Source organism: Planococcus citri, chromosome 3 (genome assembly GCF_950023065.1).
Source record: "Planococcus citri chromosome 3, ihPlaCitr1.1, whole genome shotgun sequence".
In the NCBI taxonomy this organism is placed as follows: Eukaryota; Metazoa; Arthropoda; class Insecta; order Hemiptera; family Pseudococcidae; genus Planococcus; species Planococcus citri.
The window spans coordinates 41607579-41634098 of NC_088679.1; the positions used below are offsets into that span (position 1 = coordinate 41607579).

Here is a 26520-nt window from a genome sequence, read left to right on the forward strand (position 1 = left end):
GCCAATATTTAAAAAAATACGCTTTTTACCAATGTTTTGTCATTTTGATTTTTTTCTTTTTTTAAATATTCATACTTTTTTTCTCACTTTTAGTTTTTGTTTTTCCATTCGCAATAAACGATTTTTTTCTTGATCAAAAATGCACTCAAGTACAAAACATGATTTCAAGATTATGGAAAAAGCCCTTTTAAAAAGGAAAAGTTCCCAGAAAATCTTACAAAAATTCATCAAAAATCAAAAAACGTCCCATATAAGTTCAAAAATTCAATAAATAGCTCACCAAAATCGTAAATAAATTCGTTCAAAATTGAAGAAAATTTGCAGATTTTGCTTTATTTTCACAAAAAATACCCACCCCCTCCTTGAAACCAAAAAAAAGCGAGTCTAGGATTTTTGGAATCGTACAACTTACAGAAATGGAAACATTTTTAAATCAAAGAAGTCGTTTATAATTTTGCAGTTTTGAGAACAATTTTTTCAATAAAAAGAATCATGAAGGAACACCGTAGTAAGAACCTGAGAAGTGTTACTTTCAGTAAATGTTCGTTATTCAAGTCTACCAAGTTTAACGTTTTTAACATTTCATTTCAACTTCGTAAAAACACAAAAAATAATCTCTATCGATTTACCTAGTAATATTAAGTATTCATTTACCAATAATTTACGCAAATTTGAATAATATTTCAAGTTTAGCACGTAACGTTGTAACAGTAACCAATAAACTCTTAAACCTGATACAGCTGGTGACTCACGATCATCACACCTTACATCTTAAAAAAATTTTCAATAATTCAATTTTACACTCGTGTCGTTTCAAAAAAGCGGTAAATCTAGCTTTTAAAAAAATCTACTCCAAGGTCGACATATTCGAGAAAATAAAATGGGTACAAGAAACTCGAGAGAAAAGAAATGGATTATCTTAAAACGGCCATCAAAAAATTCCACGAGTTTAGCAAATTTTCTAAGAATTCCATCGTGCAATAACACTAATACTAGATCACGAAATCTTTCAAGTTCGAACTTGACACAAAACCGGCGGACAGAAGGAGGCGAGAAGGGAAAACTTCGATAAACTTACTGAAAGAATACGATCGCCAACTTGCAGCTTTCCGTCTTTCTCCGCTACTCCACCTTCGGTGATTCGAGATACGTAAATGCCCTAATAACAGAAAAAAATACGTTTGTGTTAAGCAAATCGATACACAATAAAATTTTCAACAATACAATTAGGTCATTTTACATATAATATGTATAACATACTTCTGAATTGTCTTTGAATGGAGATCCTTTGCCACCTGCTATACTAAATCCGAGTCCATTTTGGTCTCTTATTAGCGTACTGTTAATCGTTTGTTTCCTTAGTTCTAAATCGGTCAAAGGTTCAGGTATTTTCCTCGACTGAAAAATAAATAATTAACTTATTCGTGACATACAAAATAACTGAAACTTCATTATCGATTTACACAACCTTCAAACACAGCAAAAAAAACAAAAGGTTGAAAAGGAGGTAAACACAAAAAAAAAACTAGCCCAACCAATTTCACTTCTTGAAAAAAAAAAAATATATATGATACTCTAACTTCTAACTTAATAGACTATTTCATGCAATATTACAACTTAATCCTGTGCAAATCAAATTTACATTGCGTACTCCGACGCGACAAAGATGGCCGCATACGAAGCACATCCGTCTCAAAACAGGAAGGAAAAAAACTGCAAGCAAACGGCATGCGAACTTAAGCGCGTTCTTTGAAACGTTCTCAATCAAAAAAACGTTCAATTTACCTTAACACTGTTATTTAAAACGCCGCTTGTACTTTCGAAACCGGACGTAACGGCGGAATTTTGCGATAGAGCGCTAGCTGCTCGACTCGTATTAGAACTTAAACTAGAGCACGCTGAATCGGCAGCAGCGCGAAAAGTCGGCGTCGAAGTTGCTGATATTGAAGAATCCTGCACCAAAATTACATAAAAATATTTTTACCGAACTGAAAACTTTGAATAAAAACCTCATACATCGATTGAAATCACACATCACTCGAGCAGACGACAAATCGTGACAGATTAGCAGAACCCTTAACGATATCGCATTCTCGTTACAAATTCCCAACCATCTTTACCTTCAGCAATCAACAAGCCATCTCACTTATCCAGTGACATTAACAACGAGACGCGTGCAACTTACCCTGTTGAAACTGCTATTTCTAGGAATTTCTCGAGCGATATGCATCACCAACGTGGACCCAGCAGAGCGTAAAACTTCCACAGCCGTATAATGCTCCACATTTACCAGCGAGTGTCCATTTACCGATAGTACTTTATCGCCAACCTTGAAAAAAACATACGTGATGATTGAATAAATTACTATCCGAGTATCTCCATGTAACAATATTAATCGTAATTATGATTATACAATTCCGTCCACCTCTACACGCCAATTCTCAAAAAGATTACAATGACGATACACTATAACAAGATCGTTGTTTTGATTTGTTGTGCCAAAATTTATGAGTTCGCTAGAAATACCTGCAACTAGCTACATCTACGCACACATTTTTTCCCAATTCCACGAAAATTTGATTCTTTCAATGAAAAACGCTCAAGTGCACATTTCCAAGAAATTGAAATAAGATGCATTTCAAAATCGTTTCAACGCAAAAAATATAATTCTTGGAGATCAGTTTGGTAATTTCAAACCGGTTTTCATCAATTCCACTCATTTTTTCTTTTTTTCTTCACTTTTATCAAAGAAAAAAAACAGTACAGAATTAAAAAAAAAACAATGAAGCAAAAGTCACACGAGTTCTTTAATTTCATGAAATTGAAGGGCTCATAGTGGAGTCCAGGAGGCTCGAATCAAAAAAGTAAGTTGAAATTCAGTATCAGCGCATTTAGAAACCCAGAAAACGATAGGTCACAAGAATTTTTTGAATTTTAGGGTTTATTGAGGTACCTATTAAAGGGGATCGTATCAAAAAAATAAACTTGAATTTGAAATCAGCGTTATCCAAAACATGGCAAGCCATATGCTACACAATTCCTTAATCTTAATCATTAGAAAAAATTTACCAAAGTTGAGAAAATTAGAGCTGTTCAAAAACACCGAGACACCCCCCTCGCCCCCTTTCAAACTCAAAGAGGAATGGGATGGGGGTGAAATGATGGCGTATCTCTGGATCTTGAACTTCTTCATAAGAAACAACCCATAGTTCTGTAGAAAAAATTATCTTCAACTTTGAAGATGAGCCATTTTGTTCTATCTTTATTTGTCTTCTGAAGTTCCACCAAAATTAGAGTAAATTAAATTTAAACATTTTTTTTTTTAGAAACGGAATTTTTTTCAAAAGTAAACTTAAACTGTCTACAACTTTCTTTATTTCAAACACAGACACACTGGACGAAGAAAAAAAATTTTCAAAACAATGAAAACACTTCGGAGAAAAACACGAAAATCAACTCACCCTCAGATCAGCCAAATCAGCCGGACCTCCTTCAGTAATCCTGGAAATGAAGATACCCTGATCATCGCCTTTAAACGGAGTCGATCCCAAACCGCCAGCTATCGATAACCCCAGACCAGCCGAGGTTCGTTCGATTCTGATCTCGAAATGCTCAAATCCATCAAATTCGCCATCTAGAACACAACACAGTCTTCGTAAACACACAACAATAACAAACACCAATTATTACGTAAAATTACGAAATTTTTCTTCACTTATAAAAGAAAAAGAAAATCAAAAAAGAACACAAAAATCGTATTCACGTACAGAATTTAGGCGCATGCACTTTTTTATGAGCAATTTTTCGTCTTCTTAGGGTCATTTCGCGTTAAAAAAAATTTGAACCCGAACACGTAATAAAAACAATACGAGTTGCGATGGAAAACGTGAACCATGTACGCAGTAAGTTTACGAAACATACAAACAATTCGCGTCAGTACGCGTAGCAAGGAGGAAAACGCGAAAAAAATATATAATTTAAGGATGACACGCGCGCTTGATAATGAAACACGTCGAGTGCGAGCGAACAACTCACCGGTTAGGTTTTCTTTTAACGACTCCGGCGGAGTAGGAAAGAATGTTCTCCCACTTTCCGTTCTGTTGATCAACTCCTCCTCGCATTTCTTCCTTAGAGCCTATGATAAAAAAACGTATGTAAACAAGATATTAATTAATTATCATTACCGTGGTCTACAGAAGATAAGCCATAGAGAAAGAAAAAAAAACTCGGGCTAGGTACCAAGGCACTTGAAAAATTATACACACAGGTACGCCATACATATAGGATACCAAACATGGTATGCAATTTGTTTACCAAGATAAACCATTCTCAGGTAGTTGTAAATTTCTTTCAATATAAAGCAAATTGAAACAAAATACTCGAAATTCGAAGATACTAACGGCGGCTAAAACAGCATCTTTTTCTTGATCAGCTGGTTCCAACGCAGATGGAGCGATTCTTTTATTTTTCAAATGATGAGGCGTATCTCTTCTGTGTAATTTACTAGTTTTCATAGTTGGCTCTTTTTCCGATGAATTTACATCGAATACGACGTGTTTTTCCTGTACATTACATACGTAATATCGTGTTAATTTGACAAAAAAAATCAATTTAGCAGACAAATAGAAAGGTTTCGAGTACTTACTTCGTTATCAACATCTTCAATATCGCTAGTCGAATTTGAACTAATACCTGGATCACTACTGGTAACTGGCTGTTCGCTGTTACTCTTATTCTGTAAATACAATAGGTGAATGTAGAAAAATCATACAACACTGGTACTATAGTACGTTTAAATAACCAATCAATACGTAAATGTGAGAATTATACTAATAACAACGCAATAAGGTGTTAAAATCTTATAAACGTAATGGCTATTTTAACATCATTCGAGTAAATTTTCTCCTTCGGGTATGACCGGATCGAAATTCGTTTTCGTATGGTAGTAATTTTCATTCTGCGATTAGATTTTCGTTACACACGATGACCTAATAGGATAAAAATTTTCAAATCCTGTATTAACTCGATTATTTATCATAATTTCGATTTTAATCTCGACTCTTCCATGAGAAAAGCTAATCGACAGTTGGATAGATTTAATAGAACCGCCGATCGATAATCTCATTCAAAGTATGAGCTATTGACAGACGTACACAACGCAATGTCGCAATAATAGGTACCTAATCGTAATACACGGACACGCGAGAAATACGAGAAAATTTAGCCTTCGAAAGAATTTAGACGGACACTATTTTCAATTCGTCCGCAGCGACAGGTATACGTACCTATCAATTTTTCAAACCATCGACATCGAGTCTCGCTTACATTACTGAAACGAACTTAACGAGTAATTTAAAATGTTTTTAAATAGCTACCAATATGATGAGTAAGTGTAAGTGCTTCAAGCAGCAAGTACGTATTATAGTATGTTTCAAAAGTTCAAACCGGTGCTTTTAAAATGTTCGCATAAAATGATGACGAAGCAAATACGAAGATTCAAGACATCTCATAATACGTACGTACGTAATTTCAACGTGGATGTAAAAATATCGATACCACCTACAATATGCCAAAAAAAATATCACAAAACGTGTTTTTTTTTCAGGGTTATTGCTTGTCAAATTGACAGTTCGATTAAGGTTATGATCTCATGGTTTTTGATATCGCTTAAATTTTTATTTTTATCTTGTTTCATCAGCCAGCAATTGAGCAAAATACAATCAGTTGGTGTCTAGTCATCTGAAAGAATGGGGAAGAAGGACTTTAAAAAGTTCAACTGAACTCAAACTCCGAATTTCGATCTGTGCGGTTTTAAAATTCTGAAAAAAACCTTTTGGAAGTAATTTTTCTTAGTCTGAAATATCTTATTTTCAAAACGGATACTTTTAAGAGAAGAAAGCACCTCCTTCCACTATAATGGGGGGGGGGCAAAATCATAAAAAATGACCAAGCCGTGCGATACATCGAATAGTATATTTTAGAAGATGCTGCATATAAACTCGACCTAATTTTTTCGATCTGACCCCTTCCACGTCCCCATCCCCCTTTTTATGAAATAAAAACCTAAAAAGATTAACCAAGTTGAGAGATGATACATCGAATGACGTATTTTCGAAGGTTCTGAACGCAAATAATGACCACCTCTAGTGCCCCTCCAATTCCGAACAACACTTAAGATAATTGACGAAAAATAGCACGATGAATTTTTTGAACACTCTGTACACATTATCGACACTTCTGCTATCAAGCATGAATGTACATCAAAAAACACTCATTACAATGAACCCAAAACCATCGAAATCGTTTCGTCATCCCCTTCGAATAAAAATTTGAAAATTTCAAACACCGGTCAGAATTTCCGAAACACACTGTACACAGGTGAAAAAAATTACGCTCGGTTTGCAACTCCCAAATTAAAATTCGTTTAATGCGTCAGTACTTGTTTGCTAATCACACTTATACGTAAACGTATATTGAATGGAATTTTCGAACGTGAAACGTGTCAACGTTTGTTTGATCTTCTTATCGGGGTACGTTGGAATAAAAACATTAAATTACCGGCAGCGAAGATTTATAAGGATTTACCACATACAAGAGTTACGTACGTTATTCCAAGCATTGCTGGGTTTTGTATCTTCGATGATATTGTTTATATAAGGACAAGTGTAACTAAAACGCCTATAAGGATACTAAATACACATACACGTCTCATTTTTCTAATGGCGAATTGAAAAAGGTGTACCTACCACCTAATACCTATTTCTTCAACGTATTTTTCTCTTTATTTTTTCGATTTTATTTTCTTTTTCCTCGATAGTTTACTTACACACACGCTCACGCATATCAGAATAAGTCCAATTTTTGTCTTGTTTTGGAACTGCTAACTATAAATACACGCCAGGAAGGGTTTATTTGTATAGAGATTTAGAGGAAGAAACGGCGAAAGCGTAGGGAAAAAAGATACGTAATAAGCTGCCCTGCGTTGTTTTGAACGAATAAGCACCCACCTGTTGAAATGTGTATCATCAGCAAAATTGCAAATTTTAAGACGTAATAAAAATGATAATTATTTTCATCTCGAGTACAGAAAAGTTTACGTTAAACGCTTTTCATAATTTTCAAGTATTTTCTTCGACTCTCGAGAAAGCGATTATACAAGCGAGGTATAATACTTACTTACGGAAGAAAACTTGGAAAAAATTAAATAACGTAAAATTAGTTTACTCGGCGAGAATTTGCGATAAACATTTTTTTTCGGGTGCAGAACGAGTTTGTTTTTAAAATCTAATTCAACCAAACTGGCAACTGAATTTCATCGTAAGTATTCGTCTTCAATAAATTCTTCATCATGTCATATTCCAGAGGAGTTGAAAATTAATCAATTAGCTCTTTTTTAAAGATACGAGTAAATTCGAAAAAATTTTCAAACTACGTTAGGGATCCCTTGCCTAAGTGGTGAATTTCTATCGAATTTTTCTAGTAAACGAAGAATGAAAATTTCATATTTTCAACATGATAAATCGATACTTCAAGAGGTTCAATCTCTATATTTATTAATAAATTAATTTTCAAAAATTCAATCACGGTGATTTCTAAGTAACGTTTATGAATACGGCTCTTTTTTTCAATTTTTTTTACAATAAACTCTATGTGCATTTTTCTGACATTTTCTTACTTATTTTTTTACACAATAGACACTACGAATTGTTTTAGGAAAAAAACCATAGGTACTTTTATAAAGATCATTAGGCACATTTTGTAATAGTCTTCAAAACTAGATTGACCAAAAAAAAAAATCAATTTCATTGATGTTTCAATTATTCCAATTCATGAGCAATTTTTTTCGATTTTTTGGGGAGAAAACTTTTGAAAATTTTACGATCAAAAACAATAATTCTGTTAACGTGGGTAAAGAAATTGCCTTTTTTGATCATTTTTTTTGCCTTGACTTGTCACTAATAAAGGAAGAGGGAGGAGAGGGAGGTGAGAATTTTCCTCCTACAAAGGAACCCCACCAAAAGCCAGGTACCGAATGGGTACCGATCACAACACTATTTGTACAATCAACTCGAAAGGATGATTACCAAATGTACACATCACACAAAAAAAATTTCTCACATATTGATGAATTATTCAATTTCATCAAGTTCCTTTAATTCAAAAAAGATTAAAATTCTACCCCTTCAAATCTCCAAAGTAGGCAAGGCATTGTTCATTAAAACTAAACGCGAGGCATAAGTTACCCCTTTGGGTAGATTATGCCAACGAAGTGTCATTTCAATCGACATCAAGTACTCGATTAGATTTCCTTTTTGGTAGGTACGTAAAATGGTACAATATGAGCTCAATATGTTTCCAATGAGAATATCGCATTAGCGATTTCGCACGATCTTCAAACACAATTGTATACTTTACACACGCATGGTAACAAAAAAGAAAAAAAAAACAGTCAACGATGCAATGCTGCATTAAAAATACGCGTAAGTATAATATTTCCAAGAAAGCTCATATTTACGGACACAAAAGAAAAACCAATGAAGTCATCAGTGAAATATTTCCCTCCTTTAATTTCTCATGAAAACAATACAGCATTCTTGAACAATTACAAAATTTAGTTCAACATGCCGTTGTAAGCATTATACACGAGGACAAGTTGCTTTCAATACTTCCAAAAACAACTTCTACATTGGAAACACAGCGCGAAAATATCTAACATTAGACGAATTTTCCTGCATAAATTCACACTCTTAGAACATCAAAATACTCACAAATGCATCGCGATGCAATAATTCCAAAAAAGTCAATTTCACAAAATCATACCCGAAAATCTAGACTATAAATAAGATCCATTTGATTGATTTTTTCAAGGAGAAAAATTTACCATCTAATAATAAGAATAAAATAAAAAATTTTCAAAAAAAAAAAAATAATAATTACCGATACGGTGTTTGTTTCACTCTGGAAGGGTTCGGAATACGAGCTTCGAACGCTGGTCGACTCCTTATCAGTAGATTTTCTTTCAACTGAGCTCGATGTGGTAGTAATAGTAGTAGTCAAAATGACCTAAACATAAAATAAAAATCACCTTAGTAGGTACAGTAGCCCATAAACAGCACGAACAAGTGACCGGCGACTGGTACAGTTACACCTTCAGTCTTTAACGAGCAGTAATTTCGAACTGATAAAATTTAAAAATGTAATCCGGTCAATCGTACAACTATAAAGTTTGAATGGTAAGTAATGCTGTACAGGTAATAGGTATCCCAGGTTACGACACGCTAAAAAAAACGTCATATCGGAAGCAAAACACAAAATCAAGGTTACTAGTATCGGCTTCACAAGAATGACAAGGACGCGACGATTGTTTTTCAGCTCAAAACATAGGTACACCGTTAGCAGCTTCGAGAGAGAATACCTAGGTGTAGGTACAATATGCAGATATTTACTTATGTATATTCAAAACCATCAAACTAGTTTCCATGCGAACGCGTCAAATTTACGCACAACGTAGAAATTTTTTACTTCGAAGTGTTCGAATCATAACAAAAAGGAAAACCTCGCCAACGCAACGTTTAGATCATTAGCTTTCTATTATTTCATCGTTTTGGTATTCACGTACTCGCCTCTCTCGTTCAATATAATAAATGAATGAAAAAAAAAAAAAATAATAAATAAACAACTAGGTACTACGTATTTCGGTTAAAATGAGTCGATTACGACGACGACGACGACGCCTAGAAAATTTAAACAGGTATTTTACTCACATTTTCCGAGGCAGATGTTGTTTCAGATGTTTCTTTGCCTTTGCCGAAAAGCTGCTTGGCTTTCATTTTCAACTCCTTCGGATGCGGTGTATTCTGTCGCACGAACGGCGTCTGTAAAAAGTACGAGAAAAAATCATCGTTAAACTAGTCGCTCGACTCGGTTTGCGCCTTGTTAGGCGAACAATATCGTCACTAACGTAACGTCGTTCGAGATGAAAAAAGATGTAATTTCACGAGAATGTTTCAAAATATACGCCAGATACGTATACGTATGACTATAAGGAAAAGGTTAATTGCTTAAGGTCGCCGGGCAATTTCAATAAAAATTCATCTCTAATAAAACGATATTCCGCGGCCCACGTGAGCCAATAATACGGCGTTAACACCAACACGAAACCATTTAAAATAAACATTTCATATTTCATCGCTCTTCCTTCTATTCTAAAGGACGTGTGTCTGTCTCCGTAAGAAGCTGCAAATATCATCTTTACCAAAGTAATGATTCACCTCGCGAACCGCAAAATCGATTAGTATGCCGTATTAAATTTACATTTCCTCTTTAAATTCAGATTCGTATATACGTTTTACGAGTAGTCTGGTCTTCTCTTTGGTCTCGATTCGAAAGCCTTCGCGCGGGTAGCGGTGGTGGTGAAAAATTTACAGCCATAAATTTTCAGCCACTATTACTCGTCTAAGTTTTCTTTTCAATTAAACACGATTTCACGCCTTATCTAATTAATCGAAACGTTTTCGTTTGGTGAACAAAAAAAAACAAACAAAAACAAACAAAAAAAAACACCACCACGTTTTATTCGTTTGCATTATTCTTCGTGTACTTTATTCGAAGTCTTTACGGTTGGGTAAATTTAATCTAAACGGACTATCATTTTTACACATCAAATTGGCCGAAATTTTCAATCAGCAAGGTCTTTTCGAGTCATTTCATTGTCAACATTGGGTGGGTAGATGCTAGGTAGGTAGAGGTACATAGTAGGTCTGAATACCTATCTGCAAACTCAGTTCCTCTATACCATCTAAATTTTATTCGAAATATTGCCCCAAATTTGCCTTTTTTCGTCATTCCGGCGACAGCTCAAAATGAATGATTTTCAACTTGAGTCTTTGAAAATACTATTTTTTAAATCTTTTGTCTGAATTGGTCCTTTCACTAACAGTAACTGGTCACTCGATTTTTTTCATCAATCAAATGTACACAATTTTGGATTATTTTGAAAAATTCAAAATCTTGCAGACTAAGGCTCTTTATTTTCCATTTACGTAAGTATAATTTTTTTCATTTTTTTTTTTTCGAAAGTAACCTGACGAGTGAGGTTTTTATACTTGATGCGGTCGCGGTATAAGAAAAAGTGTAACTATCGAAATACCAATAATTAACCTGATGAAATATATTATCAATAATAATAAACTATGAAGCCAAGTTTTTGTTTGAAATTCAATTGTAATTCTCAATTTATTTTTCGTTATTCAATTGTTCTCATTTTTGATGACAATGATGACCCATTCCAAATCAAAAACATATCCACCTAAATCGAAAAATGAAAAAATGAAACAGGATAACGGGAATTCTTCATCATTTATTTTTCACCAATTGTTACGCTGGACCGAGGTTATAATCACAGGAAATGGGAGATATTTTTTGAAATTTTTTCTAGCGTGAAACTTTAATTATTCATACAATATCAGGCTTTGATACTGAAAGTTGCTGCCAACAACTATGTAAGTTCTATCAAGAACGTACTAACGATTACGAATTTCTTCTAGATAATTTTATAGTTGACCAGACGTCTTTAAAGGCAAATTTTTAAAAAAGTCAAAAATTCGTTTTGAATTTTGTCCCATTTTTCTAAAAGGTCCTCTACTGTTTCGTTTCAGGTGACCTGTTATGAAATTTATGAATAAAGATACCTATTTCAAAAAAAAATCTCGGAGATTATTCAAAATTTGGCTACCTCCTTCCCGTTGGCAGGATCATTCTCGAGTTGTAATAAAAATCATTCAAAATATGAATTCGTCAAATTCAAAAATTTCATCAATAAATTTTTTCACCATTTTTAGTAAACATTTTTTTTGAATTTTCAAATTATTTTTCTGAAAATCTATTTGTGGTGGGTTTACAAACGTATTCACTTCTACAAAATTCCATCAGATATAAATTTGATGCAGCAAATCAAAAAGCTCCACTTCAGATTCCAATATTTCACAAAATGAATACTCGGTTCTATAATTCTTCGCATCCGTAGCCTATTCTTCGTTGACGTTATTCAATTCGAAAAGGAAATTTTCTTTGAACAACTTCTTCGAATTTGAATGAAAATGTTTAAATGCTTAATCAGAAAACGTCAATAAATTCAATTTACGGGACCGTAGCAACGTAGCCAATGCATATTTTATGCATATACGCGAAATTCCGAGAAAAGAGTCGGGATTCAAATTCAACATGCAAGGTATTCGATTAAAACGTCAAAGTGGAGTCTGGAGTATTGACTTCTGAGCGAGAGTTCCCCGGGCTTTTTATTTTCTTTTCAATTGACTGAGTTCCACAAGTTGTGACGTGATGTATAGAGATGGGAATTCGCAGCGTAATTTTATCGTCAATTTTCCCAAATCTTCGATTTTTTTTTCAACTTGAGTATCAATTTTATTTTCTCATTATAACTGCTTTTCTCTAGTAGAAAATACGAAGACAGAAAATATCAGTTTGACATTACGTATTACTCGTAGTTTTCGTTACATGAGCGTACTAACTAGAAAAGAATCCAAACCGGCAGAAAAATGTTTAAACCAGACAAAAAAAAATTGTGAGAGTAAATATCTAAAAATGAAACCTCAAAAAATCGTATTAATTTATAGTTTGTCACAAATGATTACGAGGTCGATCCATGAAAAATCAACCAAAATTTTATCAAATTGAGAAGGAGAGTTGAAATTTTTGATTACTATCTATTTTCGACGTCAGTATCAATTTGTGGAAATTCTGAAACTCCTATCTTCGAATTTCGAAAAATTAATAATTATGATTTCACAATTCCGTCGAAAATTACAAACTTATTTATAAACGAAATTGATGTCTGTTCATCCAGCTTGAGCCTCCAATCAGCCTCAAGAACGGATAAATTATTTTTAAAAAATAAAGTTTCAAAAAATTCAAAATAGTTTTCTTTCATTAAAAAAATATGGATTTATGTATGTACATAAAAAGACCCAACCAAGAAATACTTATAATTTAACAATAAAATCTGCTTCTCACACAATGATATGCCATGAAAAAATGTTATCCATTTCAAAGTACTGAACTTCTTAATGATCTCCAATTTTAATTTCAAATATTTGAGAGAACTTTTCATCATAGAAATTACATTTCAATAAAAGTAAAAAAACATCTTTCGTCGACTTAATTTCAAAAGCAACTTTTTTTATTTTTAATAAAGAATTTCTCAATTATTAAAAAAAAAATCTACACAGCTACGAGAAAAAAGTTTCATAAACGCCAAATATTTTCATTTCTAGGTCGTTATCTCCTATTGTTATTAAAACGACGTTACGAAAGCACTTTTTCCTAATGAAGATTTTCGTAAGACTTTTCAGTCGTTTCGGCTCGAATCATGTTTCAAAATTTTCCTCAAGAAAAAAATCTAAATGCCTCGCTTTGATGCTTCATTAAGTTCTCGTTCTTTTAATGAAAATGCCTACTCAAAGTTAAAACCTCGAAACAGACAAGACCTTGAAAACGACATAATTTGAAAGCGTTTTAAAAATTCACATTAGTCGTATTTTCCATTTCAACGCCAAACCATAGGTACCTACAACTTGCGGTATTACGCAAAAACTTCATTTCTGAATAATCAAACGACAGAAGATGAACGTTTCATTTGCGAAGAATTAAAAATTAAACTCCTTTCGCGCGCAATTCGACGTGTTTTTGAAACTCGAAAAACTATTGAAGAAAGGCGTATTACGTTGGATGTAAAATTGTTAAGTAATTTTTAATTTTACGTCGACGAATTCGGTTCGATTATAAAAAAGAGATGATAATGGCGTAAAACGAACCGAAGATTTCATTCGCTAATAAAATAAAATTCGTCAGTGTAAAAAAAAATTTACTCGTAACCTTAGCGAAAAATTACTCCGGCTTATAATTTTTTCATTCGATAAACCATTATAAATTTTGTTACGTTTCATAAAGTGAAAAATATAAATTTTTAGTCCTTTTTATGGGCACATTACGTCTAAGAAGATTTTCTACGTCTCAGGCTGACCATAAAGATTGTACACGGTTTAAAAACGTTCGTCGTTCGTTTTTAATTTCACAAATATCTCACCAACTTTTGCGCTTTACTCGAAGGCAAAAAATTAATCAAGAAATTTCGTTCGCTAATTAAATCGCAACAAGCTTAGGGCCAAACACTCGTAAAGAGGTAATACGAAACTTTAAACGAGATATAATAAACATTTGCGATCAAGAGCATGTTATTAATACAATCAGCTTGGGAAAAAAACACAACACAACACGTAATACAGCTCTTTTGCTTGTATGCTTGTAATAAAGCTTTAATCTTGCGAATGAGTTTACAGTGCTAGAATAAAATCACATATTCGTACCCTTTTCGCAATTCTGTCTCTCTCTCTCTCGTGCATTCTAAATACGTACAAATTCACCTATATTTATCTGCCTTATCATCCTATAAATATCTATATCCGTTTGGAAACACTAATTTATAACGAAACCGAATGCAATTTCCAAGTTTCAAATTATCAATTAGAGCAACGGACGCATAAAAAACCTCCATCGTAATTTTCAATTTCCCGTTGAAATTAAATTCAACCAATGGTCACTTGAAAAAAGAACCTCGTGAAAGAATTCAATTATAAAAAGCTTCCGCGGATGAAAATTTTTTCTCAAAACATACGACCACACGAGCAAACCAGGCGACCAGAGTAACCAAATAGCCAACACGACTTCGTTATGTAAATTAAATCAAAACAGCGATAGGTACATTTTTTTGCCGGCGTTTTGTCAACTCGTTAATCCGCAAATGAAATTATTTTTCCAGCTTGGTTTTGCCTCGACGAACGGCCATCCGATTAAAAAATAATATTTAAAAGCGTGACACGAATTTTAAAATTACACTAGGTCCAAGGTACTAGGTAAGTAGGTAGTTAACTAGTTACTCACTTCTTTGGTCTTTTCATTTTGCACGTCGTCTGTAAATTTAACCGAGGTGGTTCGAGAATCTTCTTGATCTTCTTGATCTTCCCAGACATTTTCATCTTCTTCGTTGGCGTCTTCGTTACTTATACCATCTGAAGATGAGAACGGATGATCAAGTCCACCATTCAGCCTTCCAACTAATATGTGCGCGATATGAAATCAAAGCGGAAAACAAAACATGCGAACAGTGCGAAAAGTTAGATAGTGCTAAAGATACTCAACGAAATTAGAGAAAAAAGACGAAGAAATTCGTATTACTTTGTAATAGATATACAAAGAAGAATAGCTAACAAAACTAAATACCTAAATTATTATCAATTATCTACCCAGCGGTATAGATTTCAATTGAGTAATCTAAAGCGAATTAATAATGTACAAATATTATTTGAATTGGAAAAAAAACTGCGAAAGATTATTTTTTACGATTTAATTCGAGTAAGATACTAAATAGCTCGTTAAAATGATATATACCAATTACATCCGCGTGTTTTCCAGTTACTTGTAAGCGTTTTTAAAATAAAATAATTCTAAATTACTACGAAAAATTCAGTCTATCATTAATCATGAAGTATTATTTTTTTTTTAGCCAATAAGAGTACATATAACCCGTTGATTTCGTACCTCATGCTCGCAAACTACCAAGAACGATAATTATTACGATAGAGCAGCGAAAAGTTGAAAAAATTTCGGAATGAAAAATCAATTAGCGGATACGAAAGTGTATACGTGGTATAGAGAGTAGTTTTAGAAAAGCGATTTGATTATAAATTACGAGCTGGGAATTTTCCAGTGAATTGTGTTTTTTGTTTTAGTTAACAAACTGCAAATTAAATACTCACTAAAATGATTTTCAGGTTTATACTGTAATTGCGGTAACAAAAAACAAGTCAACACTTCTTCACCAGTCTTTTCGTCGACATCAGTTTGAAATTTGAGCATCGGTTGAGCTTGGTTGACGGATAACCAAACCGCTTTTAAATTTAAATTAGCGAGAGATAAAGGCAGGTGTTGTAATCTGAAAAATAAAATAGAATATACATAAATAAAAAAGTGAAATGAAAATGAGTTTCAATGTTTCGTTAGTAAATTTAATTTTTATAAAAATAGTGCAAGTCGCGAATTTGATAGGTACTTGACTTTTAAATTTTTCAAATGAAATGACATTAAAAAAAAATTCAAAGCACGTCCCACAAAACATTTACAATTTTTGAGCTCAAAATGAAAGTAATTAACGTTAAGAGTTTTTCACTATATTATTACCTATTCCATTCTCACTTTCCCTCCTCACACAGTTTAATATAATTAAAGAAATTAAAAAGGTAAAAAATTGAACGTTGAAATTTTGAAATAGACCGCAAAAGATGAAAACAAGCCCGAATATTTTCATCCAAAATTCGTTCAAGTATATAATTCCCTCCACTCTTACAACTTTTCTCAGAGGTGCAAGAAATGAAAAATTGATATTTTTATCAATCGAAATTTTCACAATTTTTTTTCGAGAACTCAAAAAAAATTGAAATCAAATGAAATTTTTCGCCAAAAAAAGATGAAAACGAGAATTTTAAAAAAATGTGTTCAAAAATCATTGAATTGAAAAATTCAGTTCTGCTATCATTGAAATATTAATTTTTTTTCAATTTCTCCAAGCATTCGTTTTCCATAAGGTGTATTCTGAAAAACCATATTCGCGAAAAGAACTGCATTACTAAATTCAAATCCGTAATGCAAAAACAAGATTTCTCTTATTAAAAAATTACCTATTTCCAGCGACATCTAATACATGTAACTGCTTGCAGTTACCCAGTTCACTAGGTATCGTTTGTAGCTTGTTATCTCTCAAAGATAAAACTCCTAATTGCGATAAATTACCTGCAATTTAAACATAAGTACACATTAAATATCAACGAGCTCCAAAATAACGTTTCAAAATTAAAATATGTACAACGGATAAGTTGAAGTGCTCGAGGAAGTCCCCTCTACAAAAAAAAAACAACTCCGACTTACCTATTATTGGAGGAAGAGAACGTAAACTATTTCTATCGACATTTAAATTCGTAAGTTTCACTAAATTTCCTACTGATAAGGGTAATTCGAGTAGAAAATTCTCCGTTAATATTAATTCTTGCAGATTTTCACAGCTGTAACATAGAAAAACAACATACCAACAATTAAATTTTTAAATCAGCCCGTAAAAATTATTATTTTCCAACGTAAAAGAAATAAGAAACGCCGAAAGGTAAGTTTCATAAAAGTCATCGAAAGCTTAATGGAATGTAATAAATTTCCAACAATGTTTGAACGTCTGATGCTATCGAGTAACAATTAAACGCCCTCCGAATATCTCGCTGTAAGTACCACATTTACACGTGCGCTCCTTTCTCCATATCTTTTCTATTACACGATAAATTTTTCACATTCTAATAAAATCGCTTTAAATTGCCAACTTTTATAACAGGTAAGAAAATAACAAGAATTACGAGCGAACTTTAAATAAATACAGCTTTTTAAACATGTTCTCGCCCGCCAAAAACATCGAACGATACCGCAGACGTTTTTCACGATAATGTATTTTACCCCCCTAAAACCAATCGTGATTTTTTTTCCCAAACTAAATGTACTAAAAACCTTTACCAAGGAAAATGGATTTCGTTTTTTTTCACTTCATTTTTATCCCACTTCGGCTTCCTGTTTCTTATCGTAAGTTGTATACCTTTTTTTTTATCGGTATTTAAATTTGTTTCTAGGTTGAAATTACCTGCCAATGTTTTCATTAAGCGTAGTTAACCTATTTTGATCCACTTTAAGAATGGTAAGCTTTGAAAGTTGGCCAATGCCATCTGGTAATGTTTCGATCACATTTTGCGATAAATGCAAATCTGTTAAATTCTCCAAGCCACCGACTTTCTCTGGTAAATCTTCTAATCTGTTTTCCGATATGTCTAAACAGACTAAATTTTTCAAATTTCCCACTTCCTGTAAGAAAAAAATGAACAAAAAAAGAACGTTAGAAAACAAAATAATACAAAAGAAATAAAAAAATATGCAAAACATTATTTCGATAGAATAAAGAAAAATCATACAATGCGACGCCTTCTTACTCGAGATAGGCAAATTATCAAACACCTACGTAAATAAAGAGACTATAAAGGCGCAGTGTAGCGCTTTTTTTCAAATTAATAATATTTTGATTATATCGCATCGTTATCATCGGACAGACACCTCTAAATAGGTATTTTGGCAAATTAGAATATATTTTATCAATTACGAATTTAATATTATCGGCGTATAAATCGTAATAATAATAATAATAATAATCATACCGGCGGTAAATGTTGAAGCTGATTGTGATCCAACCATAATTCTTGCAAAGCTGGCAGTTTACCGATATAATATGGCTGTGTAAGAAAAAAAATAAAATAAAAACTGCAATAAGAATACGATGATAGTCATAAAAACTTATCGCTATAAATAAATCATCCTGCAACTAACAAAGTCCTATAAATAACCTTACAACAAACAAAATAGCAATAAAGTGACTGATGTTTAACGTCTTTTGTTTGTTATTAATACGCGAACGCATATCGTACACGTAGAGCTATCGTAGGAAAATCCTAACCAACGAAGGCCCCGAAGAAAATGCTCGCCATAAGTGAAAAAATTTCCGCTGCCAAATAATTTATAGTTTTAATGAAGATTTTTCGCTCGTGTAGATCAATTCGCCTCTCATTGTATGTATGTAATTTGCACCGCAAACGCCAACCGACCAGGTTTACTTGCGAGCAATTTGTATCAATAAAACAAATCCTTATAGCTTCTCGACGCCATTATCCTAAAATATAGCGTAATTCGCATGCGAGTAATTAAATACAGCGTAGCGTCGCGATTTTCAACCGTTACAGTAAAAAGAAAAATAAGCGAGTACATTTCCTATATACAGGGTGTCCCCAGAGATACGAAAAACTTTTTGCGAAACAAGTTGCCTTCCATAAAATGTACAGGAGCAGCGATTTGCTTGCTTAATATTGCAAAAACGAATAATATATAACATACTTATATCAAATATGTAGTATATGTATGTACGTATGTATGTATAGGTAGGATTCCGGTGAAAGTTTTCAAAATGACGAAGAAAGTTCTACAGAGTGAGTAAGAAAAATCTTCTACATTATTCATTTTGTTCTCGCTCATTCACTTGCTGAAAAATGCCTCAAAATGAGAAAAATCTTTTCATTAGAATTTCAGAGCCTTTTATAATAATCAACAACATTTTTCGAGAAAAATATTCATTGACGTTTCTATTTGACCGAAGATGCAAAAAATTCGAAACTCGGTAAAGAAATGAAAAAAATAGGTATTTTTGGCCATTTCCCCCAGAAATATGCGTCCTACAGAATTGTTTTTTAAACTCTCATTTTTAGACTTTTTTCAGCAGTAAAACATTAAAATGGAAAGCAAAAGATTTCTCTGAGCCACAATATCTTCTAAAATGAATTAGTGATTTTTTTTACATCTTCGATAAATGAATGATCCCCCTCTCACCGAACCAATTCGAGTCATTTACATAAATTTGATTTTTATGACAATTATTCCAAAATCATGACCTGCATGACCTGTAGTGCATTTTTTGATTCTCTCCCCTCCAAAAACAGAAAATTAATAATCCAGATAAATTAGTTATCATTCAATTATTCAGATACCTAAATTCAATTTTCACGACTTTACCCTCCTAAAATCAAGCATATCTGTTTATGACCTGACACATTTTAAAAACAAGAAGAAACATAATAACTTCTGAAAAAAAAACCTAAAATTTTCCAAATTTCCAATTTTTTTCAATCTGAAAATTCAACTTGAAGACTCTGAAAAAACTATCCAGAAATCAACTCAGCAAAAACAAGAATTTGTATAACTTTTTAGCGATAACAGACATATTAACTTTCAAACCACTCCACATCTAAGTTTTCAAAAAGAAAAAAAAAGAAAAACAGAATTCACCCCGGGGAAATTCTATACAAACATCGGCATACTAATGTACGTAATCTGTGCTTGGAAGAAGTCGTCTTTACAACGGATTTATTCGTCGTCGCGAATTCGAATCACATTGTTAGAAAAGTTCAACAGCCAATGGCGTTTAAACTAACTACACAAAATAAATAATATACAATATCTATCTACCATAAAGAATTATGTAAATAACCGTTACTAACCAGTTCTTCGATTTCGTTATCACCTAAATCTAACCTCTGCAATTTAGTCAACTGTGATAAACTTTCTGGTAATGATTTGATCAAATTTTCCCTTAATTCTAAAGATTCTAAATTAACTAAACTGTAACAAAAAAGAAAAAAAAATACGTGAAAAAAATTCACATTAGTTCAACGATGTGTTAGGTATATAAGAGGATGCTTTATAGGTTTTTACAAAACCAAACCGAACCAGAGGGAGAAAAAAGCAACGCAAATATATCGTCGTTTTTGTCACTCGAGAAGAAAAATTCATCAAACTGTCGCTTCGAATCAACGAAACTGAAACGTGTCAACTAACGAGAAAAAATTCGTCCAATAATGAACTTTGAAAATTCACACTTCACATACTTCGCTGTACTGTACGAAGGCATTTAAGACCAACTCCATATATATTATCTAGCGTATATTTCTCATACCATTCGCGTTATATACGCGTATTGACGTGAACGAAATACAAAATCGAATCTTTATCGTGTAAAATTTACGTACACATAATGACGCGACTGCTCGTTATTTTTCGCGTTATTTGCCATTCCTGTCAATTTGAAAGAAATTTTTAATACACCCTCAACCCTCAACATCGAACCGTCGTGAATTTATTCAAACAAATGTTCAAAAATATCGAGAACGTGGGGATAAAACGAAAACGTGTTTGAAATTACGAGCAAAAAAATCCTCGAGCCATATCTTTGCCTCTTGATTTTCATACCTAAACTATCGTACGTACGTCATCTGCGGTTTTCGCATTGATACCAATGACATGATGAAATTTTCGAATTTCCAGTAACCTGAAGGCTCTAATAAAAATTAAATTTCCAAACACCCAAAATGAAAATGTATAGAAACAGCTTACTCAAAAGCCTTCAACGTAAGCTATTGATTTAGTTGATATTTTTTCCAAATGCTTGAATGTGCAACGAAATTTTCTACACTTCAGAAGCCAGCTTAGAACATCTGAGTTGTGAGTACAATGACACGAAAAAGCTACTGACAGTATTGACAAAGTTATCGGAGCGTTTGATAATATTTTCCTTAAAAGTAATCAAAACAAAAACAAGCCACAGATACGATTACAAACACGTAACGTAAAATACGTGCTTTTTTTGCAACATATCGCGTCATGATTAACGCGAAATTTCTACTCATTGGGTAAATATCTAACCTTAAATTCCTTAATCATGCTCGATAACCAATTTTACAATTTAAACATCAACCTCTGAGCAAATTTCTCACTTTGATCGTTGCCATATACAAACTTACAAAGGTACACAAACGTGGGAGCTTTTTCTTCTTTTCTGTATAGTGGGGCCGTGGGCGTCGCGTCGAGTAGATTTCAAGTGGAAGATTTTCATCAGAATTTTCGAGTTTATTCGTTTTTTGAACATTCTTCTCGCTTTTTAAATAGTTCTATTTTAACAATGCCAAAGCCAAAGGATTTATTGTTGTACGTTTCTACGAGAATAAGATGAGAAATTACGTCAGTATTGTCGAATAAAATTAGCATTCTTTCAATAATAAACGCACGTTTACATCGATAAACGGACGTGCACGAGGAAATGGGTGAAAATAAACCACGTCGAGATTTATAATCGTACACTATAGAATGGTCAAAATAATATAGTCAACAAGGTTAACTACTTGCTCATTGCAATCAGATACTCGTGTCACCTTATCCTTATAATAATGAACTGAATACACATACCTACCTAGTACCTACATCTACGATATGTAGGTAAGGTACGTTCCAAAACCGATGTACGTATACTACGAATAACTCACACATGCGACGATGCATACGCTCGAGAGTTAATTTTATTTTTGAAACAGTGGAAAAATTCAGTTATGAAACCAGTTTTTTGTCGTAAAATGTAAAAAATTGTTGGCCAATGAAGCTACATGGTTAAAAATAAAATTATGCCAGATAATTCGTATGCACATGATCTTACAATTGAAAGAAAAAAAATTATACTCAATGCGCGAAAGTTACACTGACCCTTCCTCTCCCTCCCCGGAAGACAAACAGATATATCTGCGATAGGTAATTACAATCAAAATATAAAACGAATTTCAAAGCCAACGTTGCCGTTGGTCATTTTTTTTTTCAAAAAATTGATTTTTTCGACTAAGTAGGTACAGGTACTCTGTGTACTCACTCAAATTGTCAATACTTTAAATTTAATTACATAATTCACTCGCACTTCTCCTTCCTTCTTCGAGAGAAAAACACGATTTCAGTTTCGTAAATCTCGCGTAAGATACATTTTGCAACAAGTTTGAATAATTTGATTGCACGAACATTATTTCCATTGCTTAAGCTTAAAAAAGAGAAAAATTTACCTTCCAAAGTTTGTCGGTAAATTCACCAGTGACATATCATTTAAACTAAGAACTTTTAAATTACGTAAATGAGCAAAACCCGAAGGTAATCTGGAACAAAAACAAAAAAAAAAACAATACACATTACTCACCGCTAAAGAAACAAAAATCGTAAAACTTTGTAAAAGTAATACACAACACAAATATTTAAATCACAACGTTTAAAATCGTAACACCGGTAAAAATGAAAATGGTGTTTTGAAAATACACGTAGGTAGGTAAGTGCATTACTTATTGGAAAGCGAAATAAATAACGTCGAAAAGTATTTCGTTGGAAAAAATTTTCAAATAAACACTACGTAAAAACAAGCTTATTGAAAAAAGCGATAATTTCGTTTAAAAATTATTACTTTTCGATAATCATATTCCACTCGAACATTATCTCGACTGCACAGGACCGAGTCTGGTACATGAACTCAATTTCATTTACGTACCTACCTACTCGTATAAAGCTGCATTCGTATACCTACCCACTCCGCCGGTAGCCTATTTTTTATTAAACAATAGCTTAAAAATAATGGTTGTATTTTTTTTATCAACTCTCACGCTTCGTGAAAGGCCAACGACCAATAATCTTTTGCCTTCAGGTCTGGAAACTGTCGAGTAAGGGCATCGGTTTGAAAATGAATCATTTCCAATGCACTAACCCATCCAGTACATGGTTCATTTAAACACCGATACTTTGCCAAAAGGTGCTTATTTAGTTATTTCCATCGCTGCACTATGTATCTAAGCGTATACGTTTGCGTACTCGTATATTATGGAACTTAATTACAACGCAATATAAATTTGCATCTAAGTATACCGTACGTAGACGTACGTATGTATTCGGTAAACAAAAGATACGCTTTTAATTATCAAACTAGACTGGTATTTTTTTTCAAACGTATACAACCAATTGGTTCGTACACGTACAATCGTACATACAATGAACATAGTTAACAACTAAGTATCATGTATTTCAATTGACTAAAACAAATTATTCTATACTAATATATAGGGTGTCCAAGTTCGAATTGGTATGTAAACAACAGATAATAGGAAAAAGCTTGTAGGGGCCTTCATCCAGTAGTGGATCGAAAAGGAGCCATAAAGAAAAAAGAGTAGAATTTGCAAACGGAATTTTTAACATAAGTATGTACCCTCAACTCCGCAATTTGACACACTAAAAGAGCATGTCTCACACTTGTCAGAGCCAAATTTTGAACTTTCGAAGTTGATTTTCAGATGTTTGGTGGATTTTTAAAAACGGGGATTAATAAATTTTTTAAAGGATGCTCAGTCTTTCCAGATCATTTAGAAATCCAGTGAATGTAGGTAGGTACGTGTTTTTTATGTACTTTTAAACAAATTTTAAAAATTCAACATTTGAGAGAATTTTTAACATTTTTTGACAATTTTTAACGATTTAACTGCTTCTTATCCCAGAGTTTTCATGAAATTTTTAACGTGTTTTCGTGAAGTATTAGGCAAATTTTCCTACATTCTGGTCAAATTTTGTTGAAATTTCATGTATTTCAATTCCATTTTCAACTTATGATATTTTGAGCAGTTTTCATTAACCTCTTCTTTTTTTTTGTAATTTTTGTTGATTTTGAGGATTTTCAAGTATTTTTATGACATATTCAAGATTTTTAAACGAAATTGCAGGCCATTTTCGCTAAATTTTGCGAAATTTTCATCAGTTTTTGGTAGTAGTAAGTCGTTTTTAAGGACGTCTGTGTTTATGCATTTCGAAGACACTGCACAAATCAATTTCCACGCCTTCTAGACAAATCTAGAGAAAACGAAAACCGCGCTGGAGGGTCCAGGGTGGCTCGAAATTGTGAAGTCCTGGTTTGGGGAGTTGGTTTCAGCCAAAATAGAGCATTCGTGCAAGTTTCAAAAATTTCCCTTCGAAAATAAAAATTTCAATTTTTGAATATTTTCCGTATAAAATATTCTTGTTGAAAAAAAAGCAGTCGATGTGACTGCCCGGAAATCGGGTCAAATGAAGATAAACCCTCTGAAAAGGTTGCGAATAATCCACAATAACTCGATTTTTTAGCAACCAACATTGATTTTCACGCATTCTGGAGACATTTTAAAATTCTTGGGAAATTGAAAGTCGCACTGGAAGCCCCTGAATGGCCAGAAATAATGAAATTCGGTTCAGAGAAGTTGATATTAGTTTCAGGTGCAACTTTCATACTTTTTACCGAATGAATATAAATATTTTTTTAAAAAGCACGAATCGCCGAAAACGGTCGATTTCAAATTGCCAAAAATTCGCCGAAAATTAAACCATTCTCTTTCCAATATTTGACCCCGTTTCATTACAATTTTTTGCTATAGGAAAATTTCCCTTCGTGAGCAGTCGAAGTTGTCAAAAAAAGGGATGAAATGCTGCGTTTTGACGCATTAAAATTTTCTGAATCAATCTTTCGTTTCCATCAGCAGCTTTAATTTTCGCTATAAAAATCCACCCTACTAGTTTTGAGGAATCCTCAATTTCCCAAAGTGAGTGATATCTCAATTTTTTGTTTTTCAAATATCACAACCCAATTTTTTAGTACAACTTCTCGTATGAAAATTTTTAAAATTTTCTTATTGAACTTCTTCTAAACATCGAAGGGTTACTAATTGTTTTAAATATCAAAGGTCATTTTTTTGGCTCACAAAAGATATAGGTAATTACCTATTTAATTGCCGGACAAAATGCAGCAAATTTCAAGAGCTTTGACCCTAGTAACCCTAACAAATTCTAAGCAAGGTTACGCGTATAAATATCACGTTTTCTGGTTGCTTAGTCAAGTTCGATCACCAGTTGCTTGTTTGTTAATATAAACTTGGGTCAACCTGTGTGCATAGAGTACGCGTACTTTGACAAGATCGCGTTAAATATTTACACAAATCCTCCATACTAATGTACCATTTGTACGCTGTGTAGTAGGAATTCGTATTAGGTACATTAATATATACGAGTACGAGTACGTACAACATGCAGACGCTTTGATGATAAAACCCACAGAGAATTTTGTCTCTTTGAAATTATGTCAAGTTTGTATACCTAAATAAGCTGACGACCAATCGAGTTTCGCTTTTATTTCGCTTTCCAATATAATCAGCCGTTAGTATACAGATACACTAAAATATAGACATGTTTGTAAAATTCGGCACTGTAAAAACGACCAATTTTGTAGGCTCATAAATATTGCATAAAACTAGCTACACACGCGTATATTTACATATTGCACACAAATTTGCTAATTACCTAGGAACTGGGTTACTGCTAAAATCTGCGATTTGTAGAGCTTGTAAACTTCTGATTTCATCCGGAATGTCTGGAATATCTGCAAATGAAACAAAAGAAGAGCTTTTTAAAGAGCGTATATCATGATAAAAGACACAAGTTACCTCGTACATACAATTTTCTCTCTCGTTCTCGTCGTTTATTTCGCAATACACCAAACAAAAAGGTATACGTAGTAATAAAATCAAAATCGTTCTCGTTTATTCTTGCGTTAAGAAGCAGAAAAACCGGAGAGAATTTTCCACCCCGCAGCACCGTGCCACTCGTACAACTCGACGCTTTTGTTTACCTTGCGGATAACACGGTGAAATAATTTTCAACACGAGTTTTCCGCCCAAATGAAAAAAATTATCCGCTGGTCATTTTCACACACGGAAGAAGACAGCTCGCTTTGGCGAAATAATTCATTATAACGGTCTTATCAGTTGTATGAGTATTTATAGAGTTCAACCGATCCATTTTTTCTCTCTCTTCTTTCATTTGGAGCAGTCAGTGCTCGAAGTAGATGCTTTTCGAAACGGGCGTATTTTTCAAAATTACCCGCTACAATCCTTTAAAGATCGTGACGTTATCTTTTATAGTTACTGTCAGTAGAGTACTCGCGATAAAACG

At 33.1% G+C, this 26520-nt stretch overlaps 1 protein-coding gene across 1 annotated transcript in view; it reads right to left on the reverse strand.

Moving 5' to 3' along the window:
- Positions 1–26520, reverse strand: part of scrib (scribble) — a 105511-nt gene that overhangs the window by 16829 nt on the left and 62162 nt on the right. The window contains exons 3-21 of the mRNA XM_065357307.1: positions 25870–25948; positions 22578–22667; positions 20202–20322; positions 18315–18389; positions 17750–17967; positions 16999–17132; positions 16752–16863; positions 15834–16009; positions 14959–15131; positions 9765–9875; positions 8938–9063; positions 4646–4735; positions 4401–4562; positions 4036–4135; positions 3462–3634; positions 2186–2329; positions 1786–1953; positions 1261–1398; positions 1079–1159 (exon numbers count right to left, since the gene is read on the reverse strand). Of these exons, the coding sequence (XP_065213379.1) occupies positions 1079–1159; positions 1261–1398; positions 1786–1953; positions 2186–2329; positions 3462–3634; positions 4036–4135; positions 4401–4562; positions 4646–4735; positions 8938–9063; positions 9765–9875; positions 14959–15131; positions 15834–16009; positions 16752–16863; positions 16999–17132; positions 17750–17967; positions 18315–18389; positions 20202–20322; positions 22578–22667; positions 25870–25948 (2471 nt within the window). The remainder of the gene's footprint in view (positions 1–1078; positions 1160–1260; positions 1399–1785; positions 1954–2185; positions 2330–3461; positions 3635–4035; positions 4136–4400; positions 4563–4645; positions 4736–8937; positions 9064–9764; positions 9876–14958; positions 15132–15833; positions 16010–16751; positions 16864–16998; positions 17133–17749; positions 17968–18314; positions 18390–20201; positions 20323–22577; positions 22668–25869; positions 25949–26520) is intronic.